At 38.5% G+C, this 27,214-nt stretch overlaps 1 protein-coding gene across 2 annotated transcripts; it reads left to right on the plus strand.

Annotated features, from left to right (window-relative positions):
* Positions 1–588: 588 nt before the first annotated feature.
* LOC138171439 (zinc finger protein 623-like) lies at positions 589–19,461 on the plus strand. Of its 2 annotated transcripts, none has more exons than XR_011170880.1 (2): positions 589–1,011; positions 3,576–3,944. XR_011170880.1 is itself a non-coding variant. In XM_069100948.1 (2 exons), exon 2 carries the CDS (start codon positions 14,803–14,805, stop codon positions 15,862–15,864), a length of 1,062 nt encoding a protein of 353 aa, XP_068957049.1. In that variant the 5' UTR covers positions 635–1,011; positions 14,696–14,802; the 3' UTR covers positions 15,865–19,461. The 2 variants fall into 2 exon arrangements, 1 of the variants encoding a protein (XP_068957049.1); XM_069100948.1 differs by lacking the exon at positions 3,576–3,944 and adding an exon at positions 14,696–19,461 and having other exon boundaries at positions 635–1,011.
* Positions 19,462–27,214: the final 7,753 nt, after the last annotated feature.

The following is a 27,214-nucleotide window of genomic DNA, read 5'->3' on the forward strand; positions in this document are numbered from 1 at the left end:
GAGTGTATCCAGGAGATACTCAGGTCCACAGTTTCAAATGTTACATAGGTCAAAAAGGATAAAGATGACGGGTGAAAACACCTTTGGACCGAACAATTAGCAGATCATTAGTAACCTTGGAGTCATTTCAGTTTCAGTCGAGTGACGGTGTTAGAAGCCAGATCGGGAGGGACTCAGAAGTGAGCAGGCAAAGAGAAGTTAGACACAAATAGTGAAGACAGTTTCCCTTCTAAGTTTTTGATCGTGAAAGGGAAGAGATATAAGATGACTGCTAGGCAACATTGTGGCTGAAGTGTTGGATTTGTAGTCAGGGAGACCCGAGTTCATATCCAGGGTCAGACCCTTACTACCTGGGTGACCCTAGGCAAGTTATTTAACCTCTCTTAGCCTGTTTCCTCACCTGTAAAACGGGCAGGATGAATTGCACTACCCGACATGGTTGTCGTGGATCAAATGAGCTAATAATATACGTAAAGCACCTTCCCATACCCTAAAGTGCTACACAGAAACTTCGCAGTTATTATCATTAGCTGAGGGATACCGGGAAAGCTGGGCACATCTGCAGGTGGCAGAGAACCTGGAGACCAAAGGAGCCACCACAGCCTAGTGGCTTCCCCTTGATTCCTAGCCAGAGCTCCGCGCTCCCTGCACTGCAGATAACCAGTGTTGAGTCAAAGAATGAGGAGTGGCTCTTGGTATTCGGGGTCACTAAGAGACTTGGGAAGAGGGAGGGTCCTGGGGAGGGACGACCGCACAGGCGGAGAAGACAACAAGCTCCTAGTTCCCAAGGCTGGGAGCCCTTGCAGTCACTCCGGGAAAGTGATAAGGCTTTCACATCAGAGAAAGAACCGTACGGTCCTCCAAAAGGCCTAGAGCGTCCTCGGGATGGAGACGGAGGCCCGGATTGGGCTGCGCACCGGAGAGTGTTTCCGGTACTTGGCTGGGACCAGGGTCTGAGAGGCTGAAACGCGTCCGCCGCCGCCAGGGGTCCCGGGGGACTCCCCGCTCAGGGTGAGTTTGGGTCCCAGCTGGTTTCAAAACCGCTTCATCCAGCCAGTCCCCGGTGCCAGAGAGCTGGCGTTACATGTGTGTGCGCGTGCGCGCCCGTGCGATCGGGCGTGTAGTTGAGAGGGTGGGTCACGTTGAGCACGGAATTTATACCTCGTCCTCAAACTCATCTGTCTTCCGAACTTCTCTCACTCTTTCTGTGTGTGGGGCGCGTCACTAAGGTCTCTGACCCCGCCCTCTCCCTCCTGTCACTTACCCAATCCGTTAATCGTATATTGGCGGTTTATATCTTCCGCTGTCTCAGGCTTACACAGCAGTTCCCTCCATCCAGGCCTTCATCACCAGCCCCATTACAGGAGCCTCCTGCGGGGTCTCCCCATCTCGAGCCTCTCCCCTTGTCTGTCCTTCATGCAGCTGACCTACGGACATTGCTCAGTGACCAGTCTGAGCCACACCGCTGGACCAAAATTTTATTTATTTAATTTTAACTTATTAATTTATTTATATTACTTGTGTGATAGGTAATGGAAACACTACCTGTGATTTTGAAATGTTAAAAACCTTAGCGAATTCCTTCAGGTGAAAAGAGATGAAGGTATTTACCTGTGCTAAGTTGCTAAGTGTCAGAGAAGGGGGTCTCCTTGACTCTAAGGTCAGCAACTGTATCCAGTAAACCATGCTACTCCTCGTGGGGGCATCATAATCTCCATTGAAATGTGCTGTGTTATATGGAGCATTATTACAAAGATGAATCAAAACACAGCCCTTGTCCTTGAAAACCTTGAAAAGTTGGGGTGAGAGAGGAATGAGACATAGGCACATCTAAATACAATAGACAAAAAGGTGTGATAAAGGCCATAAGTCAAACAGCCTCTTCCATAGGTTCTCTGACCCTAATTTTTATTGGAAACAATTTCCTAAGATAATGATATCCAGAGGGTGAGAAAGGGAAGAGGAAGAAAGATAGAAATACATAATTGGAAGAGAGGATGCCTAACTACTATGAAATGTGAGAACAGTAAGTCTTTTCTTTCTGCAAAGACTAGTATGGATCAGTGAGCTCATCAATGCAGGTATTTCCACCAGTGATAAAGATCAAAATCCATTGATGCCTGCCTGGACTGTACAATTCTCAAACATGCCCTTCCCAAAGTTTGCTATAGGAGACCTCCTTATGCCACCTCCACCCCACAAGTTTCTGGAGGACTTCTTCAATTTACTTTGATATCGACAGGATAACATTGGAGATTTTGGATATTTTATTGGTTATCCATTGTTCTCACCACCAGATCAACCCATCTTTTTTGCTCATACATTTCTTTGAAGATATGCTTTACATCCCTTCTCCTTCATACTTCCTTGTTTGTAACTTGTCACAGGGGCAGCTACATGTGTGATGGATAGAGCACTGGGACTGAAGTCCCAGCCTTATGTGTCCTAGTTTTGTGACCCTGGGCAAGTCATTAACCTCTGTCTGCCTCTGTTTCTTCAACCACAAAATGGGGAGAATAATATCACCCACAGTGGTTGTGAAGATCAAATGAGATCATGTTTGTAAAGCACATAGTATAGTGCCCAGCACATAGCAGGCACTTAATAAAGGCTTACTCTCCCTCTCTCTCCTCATGCATGTCACATCCCTCTCCAGAGCCCTCTGGAAGATACCTACCCTCACTTTTTTGGAAACTGTAGTGTTCCATGACTCATAGCTGTACAGCACTGGTAGAATATTGGTATTAAAATTATGGGCCTTTGTTTCAGGAAGAAGTTTAAGGTTATTTAAAAGAACTTTTAAATTTATAAAGGGCCATCAATGCCTCTCGTCTATTCCTGTTCAATTCTGGGCCAGATTCATTGTCCATTTGAAGTGTCATGTTTTTATATACACACATATGTACCCGTGTTTCCCCGATAATAAGACACTGTCTTATTAATTTTTTTGGACAGAAAAACACCAGAGGGCTCATTTTCAGGGGAGGGCTTATTTTAATGAACATTGACAGCAATTTTAATAAACAGGTAAATGTGAACAAAAAAATGTACCTTTATTCAATAATGAATTCAATAAAGACCAGGATGACACGCTCACTGCTGCAGCTCTGATTAGATGCAGCTCAGAGCACGGCGTGCGTTTCACGGGGGGGGAACGGTGCATACAGAGGGTACCGTAATGTAGCGTGTAGCACAGGGGATCACCTTCACTACAGTAGCAATCTCAATAGGGCTTATTTTCGGGGGAGGGCTTATTTTAGAGGAATCTTACACAGTAAGGGGAGGGCTTATTTTCGGGATAGGTCTTATTATCGGGGAAACACGGTATATACACATGTGTTTATATGTATATTTACATATGTATATATACACATATATATGTTTATAAATATATGTGTGTATGTCAACTATCCTATAAACTCATCCATCAGAAGATATACATATATATTAATAATCCTACAAACTCATCTAGAGGATATCTAAATAGCTACTGATCAATTAATTTACTGGTTGTTCATCTAACGACACACAAAAGTCTGAAGATTTTTAATCCACTTTTTTTTTCCCTTGGGCAGATGTTTAATCCAAAATCTTTCAAGTCATTACGAATCTCATACAAGAGACTCTGCAGTATTCCAGATCTTGATGCATCCAGCAAAATATAATCTCCAAACCTAGAGGATGTTACTATCTACAAGGAATTCTAAATAGACTCCATACCAGTGATAAACACCTTTTGTGAGCATACATGCTTTATGCCTTTCCTGATCGTAATGATAAGAGGGTTGCTAAACAAAGTAATTTCCTCAACAACAATATCCTTCGAGCAATTTTGTATAATTTTGACATGTGTATGGGAGATATCTTGTTGAAAAAGAGCCTTTAAGGCAGTGTTATAATATTTTGTTTTACTGAATAAATTTTTTAAAGTCAACAAGCAATAAGCATACTGCTATCTTTTTTTTTTAGTCAATTCTGTGATGGTACGGATGTAGTCTACTATAAAACATTGTTTATGAAAGCCTACTGATACCCTCACTAAGGATGTCCTAGTTGTAGATTACCTATGGATTAATCTCTTTAAAAGGCATGGAAAGATTTATATGAATTCTTATAAAATGAAGTAAGCAGAACTTGGAAAATAATACACACAAGGTAAATGGAAAGAGCAGTGACACAACAATTGAAAGCAAATGCTGCAAAATTATAATAATTAAATGTGGCCCCAAAAAAAGATAAGACAAGATACTTCCCCTTGTTATTTGCATAAGTGGAGAACCATAGTTGTGGAATACTTCATATTCCTTCAGACTTTTTTGACATGTTGGTTAATTTTGTGGAACTTTTTAAACTTTCTCTTTTTAAATTCTTATTATAAGGGATGGCTTTCTGGGAGGGATACAGTGAGAAATACAGGCAATATTCATAATGGAAATGGTATCCCTTTGGAATTAAACCAAAAAAAATATCAAGAACATTTTAAAAAGATTTTCTTTATGATTTAATATAGCTGGGAAAGTAAGCATATGAGTTGGTAGTTACTGATGTTTCTCTTGGTGACTCTTTATTTGGTGGTAATAAGGTTTGAGGTTTTCTCTATGCCTTTGTCATCTTCCCCTCCTTCAGCTACCCTCATCATCCTCATAATTGGTTCCCCTCCAGCACAGATCTCTTCTATGTCTACTGGACCAGTCCACTGCCTTTTGCATCTTTGGTCTCTTCAGGGCCAATTTCATCTCCTCTATCAGCACATCCAGAGTTAGAGTCTGAGTGTGATGATTCCACTGCTTACAGAGAGTTTGATATAACAATATTTGCTAATCTTTTTCCATTTCTTTCTTCTGTTTATTTTATACTTTTCAATTTCATCCTTAAATTCCCTTGGGATGAGTTTGCTGGGTTAGGTCTCTTACCAAGCTTTATTTAACCTTTTTTTTTATCCATTGCTGCTCTCTTTTATAAGGTGATTCTGCTCATATACCTTCTTTATTATCTTTTACACATTAATTCATATCCTAAACTGTTGGTGTCTTTGACATTTTTCCACTTGTCAGATAGTTTATTGATAAAGGTACTTTTTTTTGGTCTCTTCCTTCTATCAATTTATTTATATTGGTTAAATTGCTATATGAAGTTTTTGTAATTGTTGGTAATGTCCTTTCCTCCACACACAGTCCATTTTTTCCAGCATTGATAGTGCATTTAAACACATCTGATTAGAATTATTTTAATTGTACACCATATCTTTTTCTAATTTTTATTCTTCTAGCTTTCTGTTTTTACTTTTGCCTTAATAAGGAGAAAGGAATAAGCATTTATATTGTATCTCCTATGTACCAGGCACTGTGCTAAACACTTTACAAATATTATCTCATTTGGTTCTCACAGTAGTCCTGGGAAGTAAGTGCTATTATTATTTCCATTTTATATGTCAGGAAACCAAGTCAAATGGAGGTGAAGTGACTTACCCAGGGTTAGATAGCTAGTAAGTGTCTGAGGTCAAATTTGAATTCAGATCTTTCTGACTCCAGGCGCAATGCTCCATCTACTGTGCACCTAGCAGCCCCTAACAATGCATACACTGCTGATTCAGGAATGACTCACATCAGTAATGAATCTTTTCCTGACTTAAAATATTATGTTTCAATTTTTTGTGGCACTATTAATGTTTGCAATCTCCAATACCTTCTAATGTTCCTAGTCTTTGGCCTCCCTCTTTCTTAACTCTTGAACCATATTTTGCAATATATATATTATATATATATATATATATGTATATATATATATTTTTTTTAACCATCCTCACCTATTCCCATCTTTACATTCATTGATGTCACTGAGTATCAGTGTAGATGTTGATTAATTTGGATGGTCTTATTAAGTTCAGTATGGAATTTCTCTATGTCTTCATCCTCTGAAAGAGATTTCAAGTCAACAAGCACTTATTAAGTGCCTACTATGTTCCAGGCATCAAGCTGCAATTATTTTCATTTTTATCTTTTTGCAAATACTTATCACAAATAATATATAAGACAGATATATATCCCATTCAATATAGTGTTGCCTTTGTATACAGAATAAAATACATTCCACCAGCTACCTTATTTATTTCTTCTTTGCTATCTCCCCCACCCCCCATTAGATGTAACTTCATCCAGTCTTCTGGTTTCATTTATGGTAAGGATGTCAGGATTAATACAATTCAGTTCTTTCAATACTATGTCTATTTTTTTTTTGCCTTTTTATTTTGGAGCAGGGAGGGCAGGGCAATTGGGGTTAAGTGACTTGCCCAAGGTCACACGGCTAGTAAATGTTAAGTGTCTAAGGCTGTATTTGAACTCAGGTCCTCTTGACTCCAGGGCCAGTGCTCTATTCACTGTGCAACCTAGCCACTCCTACTATGTCTATTCTTTAGTGACTGGATCAAGTACCAAAAGCTAAGTGAATGTTTTTAAGCAGTCTTAAAATTGTGATTCCTCTAATGTCTCCATATCACTCATATATACCCTTCTTGTTACTCAGATAGCTGCTATGTTGGTACAGGTTCTTTTCACCTCTTGCCAGGACTATTGCAGCAGCCTTCTGGTTTATTAAATGTGGGGACTTTCTGCATATCCTTGAACATATGCAGAACAGTGAAATATCTGGGTCAGAGGATATGTGACTTTCTTCATAGAATGCCAGTTTTCTTGATAAGTTGGATCACTTCACAGCTTCATCAACAGTGTATTAATGTGCTGTTGTTCAGACAATGACTTCAACATTTACTTTTTACAACTTTTATTATCTTTGCCAAGTTTCTGGTTTTGAGATGAAAACTCAGAATTGTTTTAATTTTCATTTCTTTTATTATTAACAATTTGGAGCAATCTCTCATGTGGTTGTTGATAGCCTGCAATTCTTTTAATTTTTCATGACCACTTATATATTGGGGAATGCTGCTTTTCTCACATATTTGTGTTAATTCCCTACCCATTTAGGCTACAAAGACTTTATGAGATATTTGCTGCAAAGATTTTTTTGCCCCTTTAACTCAGCTATCCCATTGCTGGGTATAGGCTTAAGGACAGTCTCCTTATTCTAATTGCACCGATTTGTTTATGAAAAACTTTTTAAATTTTACTTAGGTTGAACTACGTATTTCTTTTTTTTAAGCATGTCCTCTAGGCCTTGTTTAAGAATGATCCTTTTAGCCATGGTTGTGAAAGGTATTGCCTTCTATCTTTCTCTAATTTTTTAAAAATGATGTGACTGTCTACATTTAAATTGCATATATATTTGGAACTTATTACGATAGATAGTATAAAGTGCTTGAGTGAACCAATTTTCTGCCAAACTGCTTTCCAACTTTCCCAGCAATTCTCATTTAATAGGCAGACTTTCCCCAAGTAGTTTGTGATCTTGTTTTACTGAACATTGAGTTCTTAAATTCAATTGTTTCTTATTCTTGATTAGCTAGACTCATTCCACTAATCTACTTTTCTGTTTTGTAACCAATACTAGTTTTTCATAATCATTGCTTCACAGTATAGTTTGAGGTCAAGAAGTGTTATTTCCCTTCATTCATACTTCCACAACCCCCATTATTTCCCTTGAGAACCTAGACTTTTTGTTCCTTCACATGAATTTTGTATTATTTTGCTTAGATGTATTGCAGTGAGCAAGTCCTCTCACCTCTCTGGGCTTCCATAAAGTAAGGAGGTTGGACTAAATGACTTCTAATTCCCCTTTCCAGCTTTAAATCTATGGCCCTATGATCCCATGAACCCCTTGGTATTTTGATTGGTCTAACACTAAATATGTAAAGTAATTAGGTTATGTCATCACTTTTATCATATTAGCATAGCCCAAGCATAAACTATGATTATTCTTCCAATTATTTGTCTTTCATTATTTCTGCAGTGTTTTTTTGCAATGTGATTTTATTTTTTAAATTTTTTACTTATTTTAGTTTTCAACATTCACTTTTATAAGATTTTGAGTTCTAAATTTTCCTCCCTCCCTCCACTCCCTCTTCCCCAAGATGACATGCAATCTAATATAGGCTGTAGATGTACAATCATATTAAACATTTTTCTACATTAGTCGTGTTGTGCAAGAAGAATCAGAACAAAAGGGGATAACCATGAGAAAGAAAAAAAAGAAAAAGAGAATATCTGCATTCAGAATCCATAGTTCTTTCTCTAAATGTGGATAGCATTTTTCCATCATCAATCTTTTAGAATTATCTTAGATCACTGCATTACTGAGAAGAGCTAAGTCTATCGAAGTTGGTCATTGCACAAGGTGCCTGTCATTATGTACAATGTTCTCCTGGTTCTGCTCACTTTACTCAGCATCAGTTCATGTAAGTCTTTCCAGGTTTTCTGAAATCTGCTTGCTCATCATTTCTTATTGAATAATAGTATTCCATTACATTCATATGCCACAACTTGTTCAGCCATTACCCAATTGATGGTCATCCCCTCAATTTCCAATTCTTTGCCACCACAAAAAGAGCTGCTATAAATATTTTTGTACATGTCCCTTTTTTATGATGTCTTTGGGATAAAGATCTAGTAGTGGTATTGCTGTATCAAAGGATAATGCGCAGTTTTATAGCCCTTAATGAACCTCTATAATAAATCACTGATTTCTTTTAGAGATTTCTCCTGAAGTTCTACTCCTGGGGAGGGAACATAAGCAAGTAAGAAAGAAAACCTCAGCTCCTTTTTTGGGGGAATCAGATAACTCTTAGGATGAATATAGACTCTATAAGAGTCCAGAACTAGGGGCGGCCAGGTGGCACAGTGAGTAAGAGCGCTCGGGAGACCCGGGATCGGTTCCAGCCTCAGATACTTGGCACCTACACAAAATAACTGGCTGTGTAACCTTGAGCAAGTTACTTAAACCCAAATGCTTAAAAAAAAGAATCCAGAACTAGAGACTTTTCTGGGAGGGGCCTCCCTAGGCTGTGATTCTCACATTCTTAGTAAAGTTTTGTGGAATTGGGTTGGATTCCCTGCCCATTCCACCACTAAATTCATTAAATATTTGTTTTATTAACAGAATCCCTCATTTTCCTACTTTTTACTCTTCACAGAAGAAACTGGCACTGGCAAGTTGGGTACCCAGAGGGCCAGCTGCTATTTGGGTGGTTATGCTCCTAACACAGGAGCTCATAAGTCACCACTAATGGGCTTCTGCTTAACAATCAGCCAGTAGACTAAATTAGCTTTCAGATGAGGCATTTACTCAAATGGAATAGCAAGAACAGTAGCTACCAAGCATTTCCCCCCCAAAAAATCTGGGATGTACTCTCCCACAAATACACATAGACTCTGTTAGGGACAAGCAGACATGAACTGAAAGTACAGTGTAGTGAGGCACACATGTAGGGAGCAAATATAGCCAAGGCAATTCACAATTCTGGAATCCCAGGGATTTCAAATCCTTTTTTTTCCCCAGAGTCCTCAAGGAGTTCACTGCAGGGCAGCACTGTTAACAGCAATCTCCCCCAAATGGGAGTGACTTAGGAGGAGAAAAAGAGCAGTAGGGGTGGGAAAGGACTAATTCCCTCCCAAAGGAGAAGAGAAAATTTGAATAAGTAAGATGGCAAATGTAGCATTCTTTTCCCTTGGGAACTGCTAGACCATGAAGATAGAAGGGTCTGTTTATCTACAACGGTTCCAGATGCATAAATAGTTTCTCAGTTTGGTGCAGACTAACTGGCACCTGTCTTGACTTCCGCGTTCATGGTGTTCAGCTTGGTATGCAAATAACAAATTATGTCACCTAGGGGGGCTTCATCCTACACACGTTCAGAGCCTCCTGCATTCTCTGGGTCCAGTGTTTCTGGAAAATTTGGCAACTCAAAAAGACAAATTCAGGGGGCTCCTTAACAGTCCCTTAGGGTTGTTGTGAGGAATATACTTTGTAAATTAGAAAGCAGAACAGAAATGTGACATGCATGAGTGACTAAAGGTGTAATGGACAAGAATATCTAATAAATGGAGTAAATGAGGCTCTTAGGGCAAGAAAAACTGGTATCTCTTTTTAAAAGAGATGCTGAATGGAATTGTATTGAATTAAAGCTCCAAAGTAGAATGGGTTGGTTTGGGGAAACAGTCAATTTCCTATTATTAGAGGTCTTTGAGCTAAGGCTGATTTTTGTAGAGGGAATTGCTGTTCAGGTTCAAGTTGTATTAAATTACTTGAGACCTCATGGAAATGGGAGCTTCTGTGATTCTTCCTCTTCACTGAGGGAATACACAGCATAGGTATAGAGTGGGTACTAGGCCAGGGTAAAAAGAGGGAGAATGTACACTTTGGGGAATTCACAGAAATATATTTTATCATTATATTAAATTTTTTTTAGGATTATTGATAGCATAAGACCCTCAACAAGGATATGGGAATTAAAGCCTTAGAGGGAAATTTCATAGTAATAATAGTTCACATTTATGCAAATAATTCTTTCCTCACTGTAGGTCTTTTTTTTTTTTAAGCAATCAGGGTTAAGTAACTTGCTCAAGGTTACACGGCCAGTTATTTCTGGGTGTGGTGCTGAGTATCTTAGCCCAGATTTGATCCCCAGGTCATCCTGACACTGGAGCCAGTGCTCTTACTCGCTGAGCCACCTGGCCACCCCTAAGCAATTGGGGTTAAGTAACTTGCTCAAGGTTACATGGCCAGGTGTTTCTGGGTGGGTGCTAAGTATCTGAGCCCAGATTTGATCCCCAGGTCATCCCGACACTGGAGCCGGTGCTCTTACTCGCTGTGCTACCTGGCCGCCCCACACTTTAGGTCTTTAATATAGGTAGTACAAATATTATTATTATTACAGATAATTACAGATTGGGGAAACTGAGGATAGGAGTGGTGAAGTGACTTGCCCAAGGTTTCACTGGTAATCATCAAGCCTAGGTCTTCTGACTGTGAGTTCAGGACTCTTGACACAATATAAGTTATGTTATTGAGGAGTCTACAACCTGGATAGAAATTATTTACTTACTGATGGTTGAACCCCATTAGACTGTAAGCTTCTTGAAGTCAGGGACTGTCTTTTACCCTGTTTTATATCCTCACCCCTTAGCATAGTGCCTGGCACACAGTAGGTACTTAATAAATGTTTATTGAATTGAACCCAGTAACCCTTCCATGAGTTCAGAAGATGAATTATATGATGCCACATTGGAAGAGAATGACTTCAGAACCTGGGTCATGTTTCAATGCAGGAGACATTCCCAGCAGTAAGGTAGGCAGAGATCTATGTGAAAGGCTGAGTGACTAGAAATTTCAAGAGAATATAGTGCAGGTGATGTACAAGCCTCTAAGTTCCAGGATGGGAAGAGCTCCCACACAACTCAACCACTTTCTTTAGGCTTTAAATCCTGAAAGGCTGACAAAATTTTAAAAAAAAAAGGACTGATATGTTCTTACCACTTTTTCTTTGGCCCAGTGGGCCATGTCTTCTCTGAACTTCTGTAATGTAATGCCAAGGAAAGGCAACTTCCCAAGGTTCAAAATACCAGCATAGGTGCTCTCCATTTTTATTCAGTGAGAAATTAAGAACAGAGAAGGTCAAAACATGACATCATTCAAAATACAGCATTTACTAAGAGTGATTAAATAATCTCCAAGTACTACCCCACCCCAGGACCTTCCATTCATTCAATCAATTACAAAGTCCCTGTTCTAAATACTACTCCACCCCTAGGCTGTACCTTCATTTAGTCCACCACAAAGCCCCTCTTCTCAAATGGAGATTAGTTTCCAATCTAAGTAAAGTACATTCATTTGTTCAACCATAGAACACAAAAAGGTCAAAAGTCCCCACCCCTGGATCACAATTGAATCTACCCCAGAGTTACATCAAGTTTAAGCACAGCACTTAATACCCAAATGGAGGTCTTTTCTTCATCTTGACATGAGGCAAGTTCTCAGCAATCTTAGTTCCTGGGGAGACAAGGCTTAGCAAGGCCAAAAGATACATTACCAGTCCCTTCATTAATTCATCCTCTGTCTGTAGAACAGTCCTAGAACCCCTGAAAACATTAGCAAAACCCTCTCCCAGGATTTCTGTAAACATACAATAAGAAAATCCTTCTTCAGGGCTTCTGAACCAACAGAAAGGTTCCCAGATCCCTGCAACAACAGCACTGTCCTTCACCAGTGGACAGTATTCACTCTCTGTCTGCAGGGCAGTCTCAGTAGCTCTGAACCAACAGAAAGGTTCCCAGACCCCTGCAACAACAGCACTGTCCTTCACCAGTGGACAGTATTCACTCTCTGTCTGCAGGACAGTGTCAGGATCTCTTAGCCAGCAGCCAGGTTCCAGGACTTCTTCAACAAAAGCACTGTCTTTCACCAGTGGACAAATCTGGCAAAACAACATCAAAACAGACAAAGTACCAGCAAAACAGCCATGTCTCCTCAGTTCTTGGCAGCTCAGGGGGCAGGTCTCAAAAGTCCAGGGCGATTCAAAGTGGCCCCCAGCAATTCTCTCAGTCTCTCTCTACCTCCACAAGGTGCTGCTTCCAAAAAGTTCTTCTGCCTCTCTCTTGTCTCTCCAAATCTATGTCACCAGCTCCTCCCAGTTCAGGACTCTCTTTTCACATCAACAAGTCCATCCCACAGGTGGGATTAACAAGCTCTGGGTTTTAACACCATCAGTTTGAAAAACCAAGCCAATACAGGGGAATCTTTAAATGCCATTACTATCACATTCCACCCCTTCAGGATCCTGGGCCTTACAATCTCAATCTAAATGGCCATGGATCCTGGAACAAATAGAGGCACTATGCTTTGTACTCCTTGCCGACTACGCCATAATGTAATGTAATGCCAAGGAAAGGCAACTTCTCAAGGTTCAAAATACCAGCATAGGTACTATCACAACTTCCAGTCTTCTCCCAGCATTAAGCACAATGCTCTGAGTAGAGTGGGTATTAGATGCATAAATTGGTATAAGGGAGATTGGGTTTAGGGCTGGCCTAGGTTGCTCTTGGGGGAAGAGATTCATCAATGTTAACGTTGTTTATTTTTCAGTCCTGTCCACCTCTTCATGAGCCCATTTGGGGTTTTCTTGGCTAGTTAGTGGAGTACTTTGCCATTTCCTCATCTAGATCATTTTATAGATGAGCAAACTGAGGCAAATGGTTAAATGACTTGCCCAGGGTCACACAGCTAGTGTCTGAGGCTAGATTTGGCTTTATCTTCCTGAGTTCAAGCCTGGCACTCTATCCACTGTGCCAGCTAGCTGCTGATAATTTTGCTTTAAAGAACATTTTGAAATCTAGTAGAACGAGTCCCTTTTCATCTGTTCCCTTTGTCATAATTCTTCTTGATATTTTTGCCCATCTGCTCTTCTGTAAGAATTTGTTATGACTTTAATTCTAGAAATTAGGAGAAGGATTTTGGTGGGGGTTTTTTAGCATTTCATCTGTGAATTAATTTGAGAAATAATGATATCTTTACTATATTTGGTCTTGCTTTCTTCAGCACTCAATTCAGATGCTATATCATCCCTGTAAGATAAAGGAATGAACACAGAAAAGCTGGTTCCAGGAACAGTTCACTGTGCCCAGTCAGCATGTACCCACCATTATTCCCTTTCCATATATCTACATGCATATATCTACATGCATATATGTGTGTATTCACATAAGTATATACATATGTACATGCTATATATGTGTGTGTATGTATATGTAAAGCATTTATATATGTGTATACAATAAATGTTGTCAAGGAGATCAGTGTCCCAATTAAAATATCTCTCTCTGCTCTTATTTCTCCCTGATTATCACCATAGGTTGACTGAAGGCCATTTCAAGTTGTTTTGTCCTTGTCCTTCGGCCATTATATATTATAAGCTTCTTAAGAGCAGTATCTGTGTTATTTATCTTTGTATTTCCAATGTTGAGCACTGGACCTTGTGTACAGTGAAGGCTTCAGAAATAATGGCTGAATTGAATGTGCAATGACTCATATCAGGAATTGTGGGAGACATAATGAGTAAGATAGAAACCTAGCCCCCTGGGAGTTTACAATTTAGCATATTGTTCTAGATACTGGTTGCACACCTAAAATGATATGTTTGAATAGAAAAATTATTCTTATACCTTACACCTACCATCTCACTGTACTCTGTAATTCAATGACACTGGCCTCCTTGCTATTCCTCAAACAAGACACTCCATCTCCCAAAATACTCTAACTCCTAATTTCTGGCATTTTCACTGACTGTTCCCTGCACCTACAGTACTATCCTTCCTCATCTCTGCCTCCTGGTTTCCCTAGTTTTCTTAAAGTCCCAACTAAAGTCCTACCTTTTATAGGAAGATTTTTTCCCAATCCCCCTTATTACCTATCCAGTCTTCTTGCATGTCAATCCCTTCTAAACACACTACTATCCAGATACATACAGACCTATTTGTTGTTCCTTGGATACATTTCTCCATCTCCCATGCATTTTCACTGCTATTCCCTCCAGGCATAGAAGGCTTTCCCTCTTTTCCTTCCTCTTAGGTTTCTTTTTGAAGCTGCTTTTGAGGCTAGGTCAGAGGATATGAACAGGTTAATGACTTTCCTTGTATAATTCCAAACTATTAACCATTACTTTTTGTGATGATTTTTCTTTCCACTTCAGCAACTTTCTTTATTCTATCACAGGAATCACATGAAATTTTACATTTCCTTTTTATCTTAGCAGATTCTGAAATAGCTGCTGAAAATATACAGTCTGCTCTAAAGTGGGAATTTGATGAAGAAATGGGAACTTAGGGGATGATATCAGGAAGACACTAAAGAGGTAATCCCATGGCTTATAAGTTTGGGGATCCTTGTGCACATGAAGGCAGATTAAAGAGAAAGCAAGAAGATCCATCTGGGCAGAAACTGAGGAAATCCCTTTCTCAGGATGGAGATTTCACAGAAATGACCATTGTCCACAGGAAAAACTCCTTGGTAGAGATAGCCAAAGAATGTAATAAATTTGGTAGAAACTTAAATCTGAACTCAAACCTCATAACACATCAGAAAAAATCTATAGAAGAGAAAGTTCATAAGTGTGACACTTGTGGCAAAAATTTTAAATATAATTCAGACTTAATTGTACATAAGAGAATTCATACTGGGGAGAAACCTTATGAATGTGATAAATGTGGGAAAACATTTAGCCAGAGCTCACACCTTACTAGACATAATCAAATTCATACTGGTGAGGAAGCCCATAAGTGTGATACATGTGAAAGAAATTTCAAATACAAGTCAGACTTAATTATCCACAAAAGAATTCACACAGGGGAGAAACCTTATAAATGTGATGCATGTGGGAAAACCTTTCGCCAGAGCTCACACCTTAATAGACATCATAGAGTCCATACTGGAGAGAAACCCTATGAGTGTGATGAATGTGGAGAAACTTTTGGACTCAAATCACACCTTTTTTTACACGAGAGAATTCACACTGGAGAGAAACCTTATAAATGTAATGAATGTGGAAAGACCTTTAGCCGAAGCTCAACCCTTATTCAGCATCAACAAATTCATACTGGAGAGAAACCCTATCAGTGTAAGGAATGTGGAAAAACTTTTGGATTAAAATCACATCTTATTTTGCATCAGAGAATTCACACTGGAGAGAAACCTTATAAATGCAGTGAATGTGGGAGATCTTTTAGTCGTGCCTCAACACTTATTCAACATCAAATAATCCATACAGGAGAGAAGCCTTATAAATGTAATGAATGTGGGAAAGCCTTCAGTCAAAGCTCACCATTAACTCAACATCAAAAAATTCATACTGGAGAGAAGCTCCATGAATTTCTTCAATGTGACAAAGCCTTCAGGCTAAGTTCAAGTCTTATTCAACATCAATGAATTTACTGGAGAAAGAAATATGAATATAACAAATGTGAAAAAAATTTTAAAATCAGAGCTCTAGACCTTTTCTACATCAGATAATTTACACTGGAGATAAACCATACAAACATGCTAAGCTTTTGGTTTCAACTCTTACCATACTCAACATCAGAAATTCATACCCAATAAACAACTTAAAGTATTATAAATGGGGGAAATCCTTTAACTGGAGTTCAACCTTTATTTAACATCAATAAATTTCATATGGGAGAGAAATCCCCATATAATTAATGTAGTTAAGCCTTTAATCAGAGCTTACAATTTGGCCTACAAAAAAGAATTTGTATTAGAAAACTCATGAATGTAATACATGTGGGAAGTCTTTTAATAAATCATTCAAAAAGCTTTATTAATTGCCTCCTATGTTCTAAGCACCTTGCTGGATGCAGATAGTACAAACAGAAATGTGAGATAGCCCTTACCTTCCAGGAGATCTTCATACAGCATCATAAAATTTACACTGGAGAGAATCCTCTTGAGTGCAATAAATGTGAGAATGCCTTTGTTCACAGCTCAAGCCTTATTATATACCAGCAAGTTCATAATGGAGATACCTTGTGCATAGTGAATATGGAAAAGCTTTTAGTTATAATTAAAATATTCTCCATTAGAGAATTAACACTGGAGAGAAACTATGAATGTAATGAAGGTAGGAAAGCCTCAAGTTTCTTCCTCACCTTACTGAAGAACATAAAATTCATAGTGGAGAAAAACTATAAATTGTAATAAATTTTCAGAAAGCGTTCAATTGGATTTCAGATAAACATGTTGGAAAAAAGTTCTATCATTGTAAAGAATGTTAAGAAAAAGCCTTTAGTCAAAGTTCACAACTTATATTCCATCAGAAAATTCATACTGGCTAGAATTCCCATAAATATAATCTGGAAAATATCCCATTTGGACTTTTTTTATTTGATGACATGAAATTTATATTGAATGAAATGAAAAAGCATTTAAGGACTTACTGTGTGGCCAGCTACTATGCTAAGCACTGATGGTACAAAAGCAAAGATTGTCCTCATCCTCAAGGAACTTACATTCCACAAGGGGAGGATAAGATGGAGAACTTTATGTGCTGTGTGTGGGTGGGAAGGGGAGCATTATTATTATATATATTATTATATCTCCCACAATTCCTGATATGAGTCATTGTACCTCTTCTAGTATCAAGGGCAGAGTTGACTATGATTTCAGAAATGGAGTAGAGGTAGAGTATATGTAGGGGGTACTAAAGGCTGTTGAAAAGATGACTGGGGAGTAAGGAATGAAGTGAAGCATGACTGGGGTTTACCTGAACTACAGAAGAGACTTTGTGAACATAATGAATGTGATAAAGGTGTCAGTGATACAAGTGGTCTCTGATTTATATATGTCAGACTCAAGAATGTTCTTTACATATAAATGACCCCTAGGAATCCTACTTCAGCCCTATTTTTCCTTCCCTTCCCTAAGGAAGTCTAAGGTAGGTGGAAGAATCAATATTGAGGAAGGTGCACCCTGCTGCATTTCACCTTTCTTCCTAACGTTGGTAGAGTCAATTCTATTCCACAAATATTTATTGTGTCTCCCATGTACCTTATGTTAGTTTTTGGTGATACAAAGTTGAAAAATGACATGTGTTCTATTGATAGTCTCCTGGTGGGGACAAGGGAAAGTTATGACATGTATACAGATAAGTATACAGTGCAGAATGTATTAAGGACAAAGGAGAGAGCCAAAGTTCCATAAGAAATTTGAAGAGTGGGGTGGCTAGGTGGCGCAGTGAATAGAGCACCGACCTTGGAGTCAGGAGGACCTGAATTCAAATCTGGACTCAGACACTTAACACTTACTAGCTGTGTGACCTTGGACAAGTCATTTAACCCCAATTGCTCTGCCTTCCCTCTCCAAAAATTTAAAAAAAAAGAAATTTGAAGAGTAAGAAACAGTTTTCAACTATGATAAAATAAGAAAGGCTTTGTGAAAAGCCATGGGATTGAATAATTAGCATCCCTAGTTTCCATTTCATCTGCTAAACATACCCTGATCCCCATTCTGCTCTCTTCTTCAGAGCTTTACCCCTTTATAAAGTTGCCAATATCACCTGAGTCTAACTTTTCCTTTGAAATATAAATTAATCCTCAGTCCTTCCTCCCCTTAAAGACTGAGACTTTATAGGAAAAAAAATGAGAAAAGCATGTTTGGGAGTGGCCTGAGGCAGATTTTTCTTCTGTATCTATTTTTATTCATTACTAGCAGTAAAAAAAAATATTCACAAACCTTAACTGGACTTTGTGTTTGCTTCAAGGACAGAAGAACAGGGCTAGAGTCAGAGGACTCTTCTGTACTGAAAGAAGGAAGAAAACAACTACAGGTAGAAGCTATATAGATGGTAGCAGTGGAAGAGGAAATAGGCAGACAAATCCTTGGGACCCACAAATGAAGAGAAAAAGGGCAATGGGAAGTGAAAATGGCAAGAAATCTCCTTGGGACTAAGGGAGTTCCACCAGCAAGAATGTCTGGTTCCCATATCTCCTTACCCTAAAACTGCCCCAAAATTCCCCATTTCACCCTATGGTTCCACTGCTTTTTCTACCCCTTACCTACACCGGTGCTGCAGCCCCTTCTCTAGGCCAAAGGAGCTATCTATCACCAGGGACTTCAAGTTTGGTGAATCCCACTGAAGCAAGGTTAACCATTATGATTATATTTTGAAGAAGTGAAAGAGTTCCCAGTTCCATTGTAGTGGATAGAAATGTGCTTTTGGTATTCAACTTGGAAGTCGACACATTGTCCATAAACACGATTACATATGTCAGTTAAATTCTGTGGAACCATCAATACTATACTTCATACAGGTATATTATGAGAACTGGAGCATCTATGAACTTAACCACCATTAATAATGTTGATTTAATGGAAAATGCATTGATTTACAAAGACTCAAAGTTCTATTTGAGGTTTACAAAGTATTTTGACTTGCTTCATTTTAAAGATGACAAAACAGGCTCAGATGTCGTAAATATTTTACTTGGGATTATACACCTAGTGAGTATCAAAGTCAGCATTCAAACCAGACTCCAAGACCACTTTTTACTATATTGCTTTACCTTTCAACTGGAATAGTTGTTCTGACTTAATGTTCCTTCCAATTCAACTAGAATGTAGCATGTGTCAAAGGAAATAAAGTACAATATACCTGGAAAGGTAGGCTGGAGCCAGATTGTGAATGGACTGAAATGCAGAACAGTGGAATTTGTCATTTATCCCAGAGGCAAAAGAGAATTGAGGCAGCTAGGTGGCACAATGGATAGAGTGCCAGTTCAGGAATCAGAAAATCTCATCTTCCTGAGTTCAAATCCAGCCCCAGATTCTTACTAGCCATATAACCCTGGGAAAGTCACTTAACACTGTTTGCCATAGTTTCCTCAACTGTAAAATGAGCTGGAGAAGGAAATGGCAAACCAATCCAGTATCTTTGTAAAAAAATCCCCAAAAACCCAAACCCTAAATAGGGTCACAAAAAATTGGAAATAACTGAAAAACAATAGTTACTGGAGGTTCTTGATCAGGGAATTTATATATATATATATATATATATATATATATATATATATTGCTTTTTAGAGGGCAATTGGGGTTAAGTGACTTGCCCAAGGTCACATGGCTAGTAAGTGTTGTGTCTGAGGTCAGATTTGAACTCAGGTCCCCCTGACTCCAGGGCTAGTGCTCTATTCACTTCACCACCTACTTGCCCCCATTTTATAACTCTTAAAGGGCTATGCTAATGCTAGATGTTATTATTACTATTGTAACATTATTATCATTGTTAAGCAGATGAAGTAAATTTTAGGATCCTGGAATACTGGATACTACATTTTAGGACGGGAAGATGTAGTTGCTGAGCCATCATTGATTTCTCAATGATTTATAGAGAATGGGAGAGGCGATAGAGGACTGGAGAAAATCAAATTCCTAATTTCAAAAAAGAAAGATGATGCAGTCTGCAAATTGTAGGACAGTGAACTTCATGTAAATTCATTGCAAAGTTCTGGAACTATTAAAGGGATGGATAATATTTAGAAAAAAAGTGAGGAATCACAAAGAGCCAGCATGTCTTCATCAAAAGCAGGTCATTCAAAACCAATCATTTCTTTTTTATTTTGCCAGTTACTAGATTGGTAGATCAGAGGAATCCTGCAGGCATAGCTGACTTAGATTTTAGTGTCTCATTCTATTTTGGTTGGAAGTATGGAAAAGTATGACTTGGACAATGACTGAATGACTGTAATGGCAAGCAAAGCAGTACTTAGCACCTTGTTTCAATTCAAGTGTCTTTGAGCCTTGCCTGTGATTATATCAAGTCTTTGTTAAGAAACAGAACCTGTGAAGCCCACAGTGGGAGGGACTTGCCAAAGACAGGAATAGGAAAGATGTAAGAGGTGGGCAGACCAGGGAGGAGCTAATGACATATAAAAGGAGGATCACAAACTGGGATTGAGAAGAACTGAGAAGGAGAATACTTGTAGTGGCTGGCACTCTGTCTGTTCTATCTGTGTTGATCTGTGTTTATGATTTTTGTACAGAAGCCCTGGGACCTTACTGCTGGTTTAGAAACCCTGAAAGAGGATTTTCTTGTTGTCTGTTTACAGAAGTCCTGGAGGAGGGCTTCAGAGGTCCTGGGATTGTATTGATGATTTGTGTTGATTTCTCAGACCTTGTCTGTGGGTCTGTGTTGATTTCACAGGCAGATAGTGAATTGATGATGGTGCTGGCAATGTGTATGAATGTTGTTTTGGTTCTGTTAAGCTTTGTCTTCCCAGAAACAGGTCCTACAAAGGACTTGAGGTGGACTGGACACTGTGAGCTTCAATATGGAACTGAACAAGGAGCTAAGAACTGTCTGCCTGTGAATCCAGATGCCTGTTGCATGAATTCAAGCAAGAGCTGGACCTACAGAAGAAGAACCATGGAATTCGGGAGCCAGCCTTGAGCCAAGATCAAAAGACCTCTCCTTAGGTACTTAATGCTGACTGACAAGATCATGATTTACTGTGACCTATGGGTGGGAGAACTTTGTACTTTGTACCTTGTACCCCTTAAGGATGATTGAGTTGAGGATAACTGGAAGGTAGTCTCCAATCAAGAAGAAAGACTTTCTGACTGATGGGATTAAGGCAATGTGACCTAGGGGTGGGAGACCTTTGTACTTTGTATCCCTTAAGGAGGATTGCTCCTTAAGGATGACCTAGTTAAGGACTTACTGAATGATATCTTTTGTTTAAAACTGTGGCCACTTTAGTGACAAGTTGTTATATCATTGTGAATGCTGTACTTTGGTTTCTGTGAATGTTTTGCTTTAGTTTACTGCTGAATAAAGAGTTCACTATACTATGTGATCAGATCCTTAAGTTACTCATAGCAGCAGTCCTCTGGAGAGCTGCTCATGCTTGGCTTTACAATGACTAAATCGAAAGATTTAAGTTTAGCATGGAGAAAGTTCTCCAGTGTTGGGGCGGGGAGGGTATCTTAGGTATTTGTGTTCCTATAATATTTGCAGTTTTTCAGTGATTTGAATAAAGACATAAAAGGCATATTTATCAAATTTACAAATGACATAAAGCTAGGAAGGATGGCTAATGTATTAGATAATAGGATTTTAAAAGATCTTCACTGACTAGAACAATGAACTCAATCAAGTAAGATAAAATGAAATGGGAATAAATATAAAAATCTTACACTTGATTTAAAAAAATTGACTTCAGGGGTGGCTAGGTGGCACAGTGAATAGGACACTGGCCCTGGAGTCAGGAGGACCTGAGTTCAAATCCGCCTCAGACACTTAACACAAAAACCAGCCGTGTGACCTTGGGCAAATCACTTAAACCCAACTGCCCTCCAAAAAGCAAAAAAAAAAAAAATTTTGACTTCAAATGTTCAAGGAAGGGGTAGTGGGGGCATAGTTTAGCAGTTCATCTCAAAAAGAACTAGTAGCTATATGACTTAACACTGCTAATGTAATGTAGGATATATTAAAAGTGAGAGTGTTCAGAACCATGGAGGTGAAAATTCCTCCCTGACCAGTTTACAGCTAAAGTACTGTTTTAAAAACCACATTTTAAGGAAATCAGTAATCTGGAGAGTATTCAGAGGAGGGCAGTTGAGGTGGTGAACGCCCATGAGTTCATGTCATATGTGAAACAGAGGGACTGGAGATGCTCAGTCTGGTAAAGGGGGGGGAGGTGGGGAGGTGGTGGAGAGTGCATGTGCATGATAGCTAAAATCAAATATCTGAAGGACTGTCACATGGAAAAGGGAAAAAGCTTCTTCTGGCTGGCCCTAGAAGAAAAAAGCAAAAGTTACAAAAAGGCTGATTTAGACTTAATTTGAGGAATATCTTTCTAACAACCAGAGCTATTCACAAGTGGAATACACTTCCTCAGGTAGTGAAGTCCTTCTCATGGGAGGAAAATTCAGCCTCAGACACTGGAAATAGAGCTAGAAGTAACTGAAAGTAGTTCTAGTTCCAGTTGGGAAATGCTGCTATTTCCTCCTCCTCTTCTTCCTCTCTCCACATGGGGAATCATACCCTTATATATGGGTGCTCTCTCCAAAGAAATATACATTTTGATCACTTATATACTTCACAAGGTATCTTGGAGTTTGGGGGACAGATTTTTTTCTTCTCTATTTATTCTATCATTGGCTTTGGGGGGTTTTCCCCCCAGAAAATTGGGACAATTAACTCTTTTGTTTCATGTAGTTTTCATTCATGATTTCTTAAAATATAGCTCTGGAAAACCAGGCTTTGATAAAGCCCATTAGAATTCAAAGGAAGCTACTTGATTATGCCTTTAAACTCAAATCACTGGAGAGGATTCTGGGAAGATGATAGAGTAGGTCAGAAATTCCAAGCTCTCAAGATTTTCCCCCCACAAAAGAGTTAAAATAAGCACGTTAGGGTGAACAATGTGTGGGTGGAAATTAATAAGAATAGGGGCATAACCAGGGTCTTCCTTGGACAGTTTGAGATCAGAAGAAAAATCCCAGGAAAAGGTTTGGTCCCTGTGAAGAGTAAACACCTCCAGCCTAGGTTCTGTTTTAACAAAAAGCAGCAAGTCCTGGCTTTAGTTGGTTTGAGAGGCTGCATCAGCCTCAGTTACAGGAACTTTTACCCACGCCCCCCCCATAGTGAGGGGAGTTGTGTGTCTGATCCCAGGAAGATTGAGGGAACCTCTGCTTATGAGGAAGGAACACAAGACCCAGCTGTGCTGTGAAGAGTGGTGGGGGTGAGAAGGAACCAGCACATGCCCAGTGAGTGCAGAAGCAGTGGGGCAGAAAGCCCCTGGCTGCAGGTACTTAAAGGAGACTGGAGGTTTGGCTTTAGTTTCAGTATAGAGGGGAGAACTGAAGATCTGGGGCAAGAGAGTGGACTGAGGACATTTCCTATACACCAGGGGTAGAGGTGAATACAAAAATTAAGCTATTACCACAAAAAGGGGAAAGGAGAAAGAATCCAACCATAGAAAGCTATTATTGGAGAAGAGATGACCGGGGTTCATCTTCAGAGGAAGATACTGAAGTAAAGAACCCCCAAGGAATAATGTCAAATGGTCAACTGCCCAAAAAGAATTCATAAAATATCTTTAAAAAGACTTTAAAAATCAAATGACAGGACAGCTAGGTGGCACAGTGAATACAGCACCAGCCCTGGAATCAAAAGAACCTGGGTTCAAATCTGGCCTCAGACACTTAACACTTACTAGCCATGTAATCTTGGGCAAGTCATTTAACCTCAATTGCCCTGCCTTCCCCCCTCCAAAAAACAAAAAACAAACACAAAACAAAAACCCAAATGACAGAAATGGAGGAAAAACTAAATAAATAAGAATAATCCAAGAAAAACAAGGTTATGCAACCAATTAGAAAAGGAGATTCAGAATCTTAAAGAAGAAAATGACACCTTGTAAATTAGAATTGGGCAAAGTAAAGCCAGCAAAATTATAAGACATCAAGAAATAATTAAATAAAATAGGAATAATAAAAAAAATAGAAAACAAAGTGAAGCATCTTATAAGAAAACAGATTTGGAGAATAGATTAAGAAGAGAAAATATAAAAATAATCATACTAACTGAAAGTTATGATCAAAAAATAATCTTGATACAATAATACAAGAAATAATAGAAGAAAATTGTCCTGAAGCATTAGAAAAGGGGGGGGGGAGTAGAAATAGAAAAAAATCCATCTATCACCACTTGAAAGAGATCCTATGAGGAAAACTCATAGAATTATCACAGTCAAATTTTGAAACTCCCAGCTTAAGGATAAAATATTAAAAGCATCAATATTAAAATAATTTAAATATGATAGTGCCACAATTAGAATCACACAAGACCTAGCAGAAAAGACATTAAAGGACCACAGGTCTTAGAACACAATATATCAAAGAGCAAAAGAACTGGGGCTCTGGCCAAAATTATCATACTCTGCAAAGTTAAGTATTATCCTAAATGAAAAAAATAGACAACTGATAAACTTTCAGACTTTCAAGACTTTGCTAAAAAAAATCCTGAACTCAAAAGAAGATTCGACATATACAAGAACCAAGAGAAATATAAGCTATATACCAAAGACTGATTATAAGGGATTCATAAAGACAGTTTACTATATATATATATATATATATATATATATGTATATATACACATATATATGTAAAATGTATGTCTAGGATTCTTATTAATAATTGGGTAGCTCAACAGAAAGACTGGGGTAAAGTTGAGCATGATATGAATTTAAAAAGTAAAACCATTTAGGAACAGCTAAAAAGAGTACTTATTTTATACAAATGAGGTGCAAGAGAAAGAATTGATACAGAGGAATTAGATGGTGGAGGAGGGCTGGTAGTTCTGGTAACTTACTTTCATTGGGAATGGGTTTAAGAGGGAACAATACATGTGTATTTATTGTTTAAATTTTTATTTATTTTAGTTTTCAACATTCATTTCCACAATATTTTAAGTTCCAAATTTTCTCCCCATCTCTTCCCTGCCCCTACCCCAAGATGGCAATCCAACTGATTACCCTTTACCCCAGTCTTCCCTCTCTTCTATCCCCACCTATTTCTCCCTTACTCCCTTTCCCCTTATTTTCTTGTACGGCAAGATGGATTTCTATATCCCATTGCCTAATACAGATATATTTAGAAGAATATAAAAGTCTTCTAAATTCAGAAGAAATAAAATGGTAGGGACATAGGGAGGGTGGAGAGGACAAGGGAGGGATCTTTAGAGGGGAGAATGAGGGAATAGGTAAACGGTGGGTATAGAAAGGTATTTAGATTTATGGGACTGGGAGGATAGAGAAGAGATCCTTGGAGGGGGGTAGGCAAGTAATAGAAGGGAAAAGTACTGGGTGGAAGTAGTGGAGGCAGGAGAGATAGGAAACAAGAGACATGCACAAACATAAAAAAGATCAGGAGTAGAGTATGTTTGGGAAAGTATATGTCTATAGATGTATGTATATATGTATATGTCTATGTATACAGCTATAGAGAAACATATCTAAACTTTATTGTAGTTTTCGGGGGAAGGAGAAAAAAGACAAAGGAAAAAGTGCACAACAAAGAACAAAAGAAAACTCACAAGGAAGCAAAGATGAACAATTCTCAATACAATGTGTATTATTTATCATACGGGCTTTCTTGAAATGAAAATTTATCGTTACATATTTTAAATCCTCTCTTATGTTCTGCTATGTACAACATGCTTTATTTTTTTTTTCTTTCCTACTTTGTATTTAAGTCTATAATATCTTTTTGTTTCTTTTCTCTATTCTGTTTATGTGTTCTGGCCCTTGAGTCTAAAATTAAATTTTAAAAAACAAAACAAAACTCAGATCACTTCAGCTCTCACTGACTAACCAATAATAGGTCCCAGCCCAAGCCTCACTTGCTCATTGTTTGGGTTTTAATGGCTCAGAGTGAGTGTAAATTGTTTCTGTTCTGGCCAGAAACTGAGCATCTTCCCCTCCCAGATTAATTCTTTTGTGAAGGCAAACTAGTCTTTTGCCTCAATTCTTACCTAGTCTTAAATTACTGAATGGGTGTTGCCTCAGACAAACTGGGACCTGGGAAAGACCTTAGCTTAAAAAGGCCAACGTCTCCCACTGCATCCAGAGCCTTCACCAGTCATCCTGACCTATGTCCTGCCACTGTACTCCAAAGGACTCTGGAGAAGAGAATGAGGCACAGTTCTGCCTCACTTAAATCCAATTCACTTGCAAGTCAAGACATCACCTTCCTGATGTCATTGGTCTTCTTTGAGAACAAGGATGAACAGCAAAGCAGAAGCCCATATTTAAGTTAGTCAAACAGATCCCTGTCATATAAATTTTTGTAACTTGTACCAAATATTCTTGACATGAATCAACCATGTATCACCAGGGTATGGAAAAGAAAAATAAATCATAAAAATAAAAATGAAAAAAATAAATAACAAAGTAAGCACCCTGCCCCAAGTTTCCCCAGTCAACTTTTAGTAGAGAAAATACTTTTAAATTTTTATTACCAACTCCACAATTTTTCAACATTTACTAAAACAAGCAAAATATTTCACCTAAGCAGAAACACAAGACAATCACTGATAGGTAAAGGGAATTTGGGACGAATAATTAAATTAACCAATTTATAGCAAAATAGGTAGAAGACCATCCCATCTTCATATTTAAAGTTTCCTTCCAGTGTGTTTTAAAAAGTTTAAGTTCTAACTGAAGGTGCCTCATAACCATCATATTAGTAAAGTTTCTCTTCATTGAGAATTCTCTGATGCGCAATAAATTTCAGGCTCCAACTAAAGGCTTTTCCTGCACTTATTACATTTATAGGGTTCCTCTCCAGTGTGAACTATCTGATTTTGAACAAGATTGGGGCTTCAACTAAAGGTTTTCCCACAATAATTATATTCATAAGGTTTCTCTCCATTGTGAATTCTAATGTTGAATAAGATGTGAGTTCCAGCTAAAGGCTTTCCCACAGTCATTACATTCAAAGGGTCTCTCTCTAGTATGAATTATTTGATAGAGAGTAAGTTCTGTGTTTAAACTAAAGCCTTTTCCATACTCATTGCATTCATATGGTTTTTCTCAAGTGTGAGTTTTCTGATGTTGAATAAGGTGTGAGCTCTGACTGAAGGCTTTCCCACATTTATTACATTCATATGCTTTTTCTCCAGTGTGAATTACCTTATGTTTTATAAGACTTGAGCTCCAACTGAAGGCTTTCCCACATTCATTACATGCATAGGGTTTTTCCCCAGTATGAATTCTCT

This window comes from Petaurus breviceps, unplaced genomic scaffold (assembly GCF_028583685.1).
Source record: "Petaurus breviceps papuanus isolate PSGF00001 unplaced genomic scaffold, PetGlider_PUasm1.0 441, whole genome shotgun sequence".
In the NCBI taxonomy this organism is placed as follows: domain Eukaryota; kingdom Metazoa; phylum Chordata; class Mammalia; order Diprotodontia; family Petauridae; genus Petaurus; species Petaurus breviceps.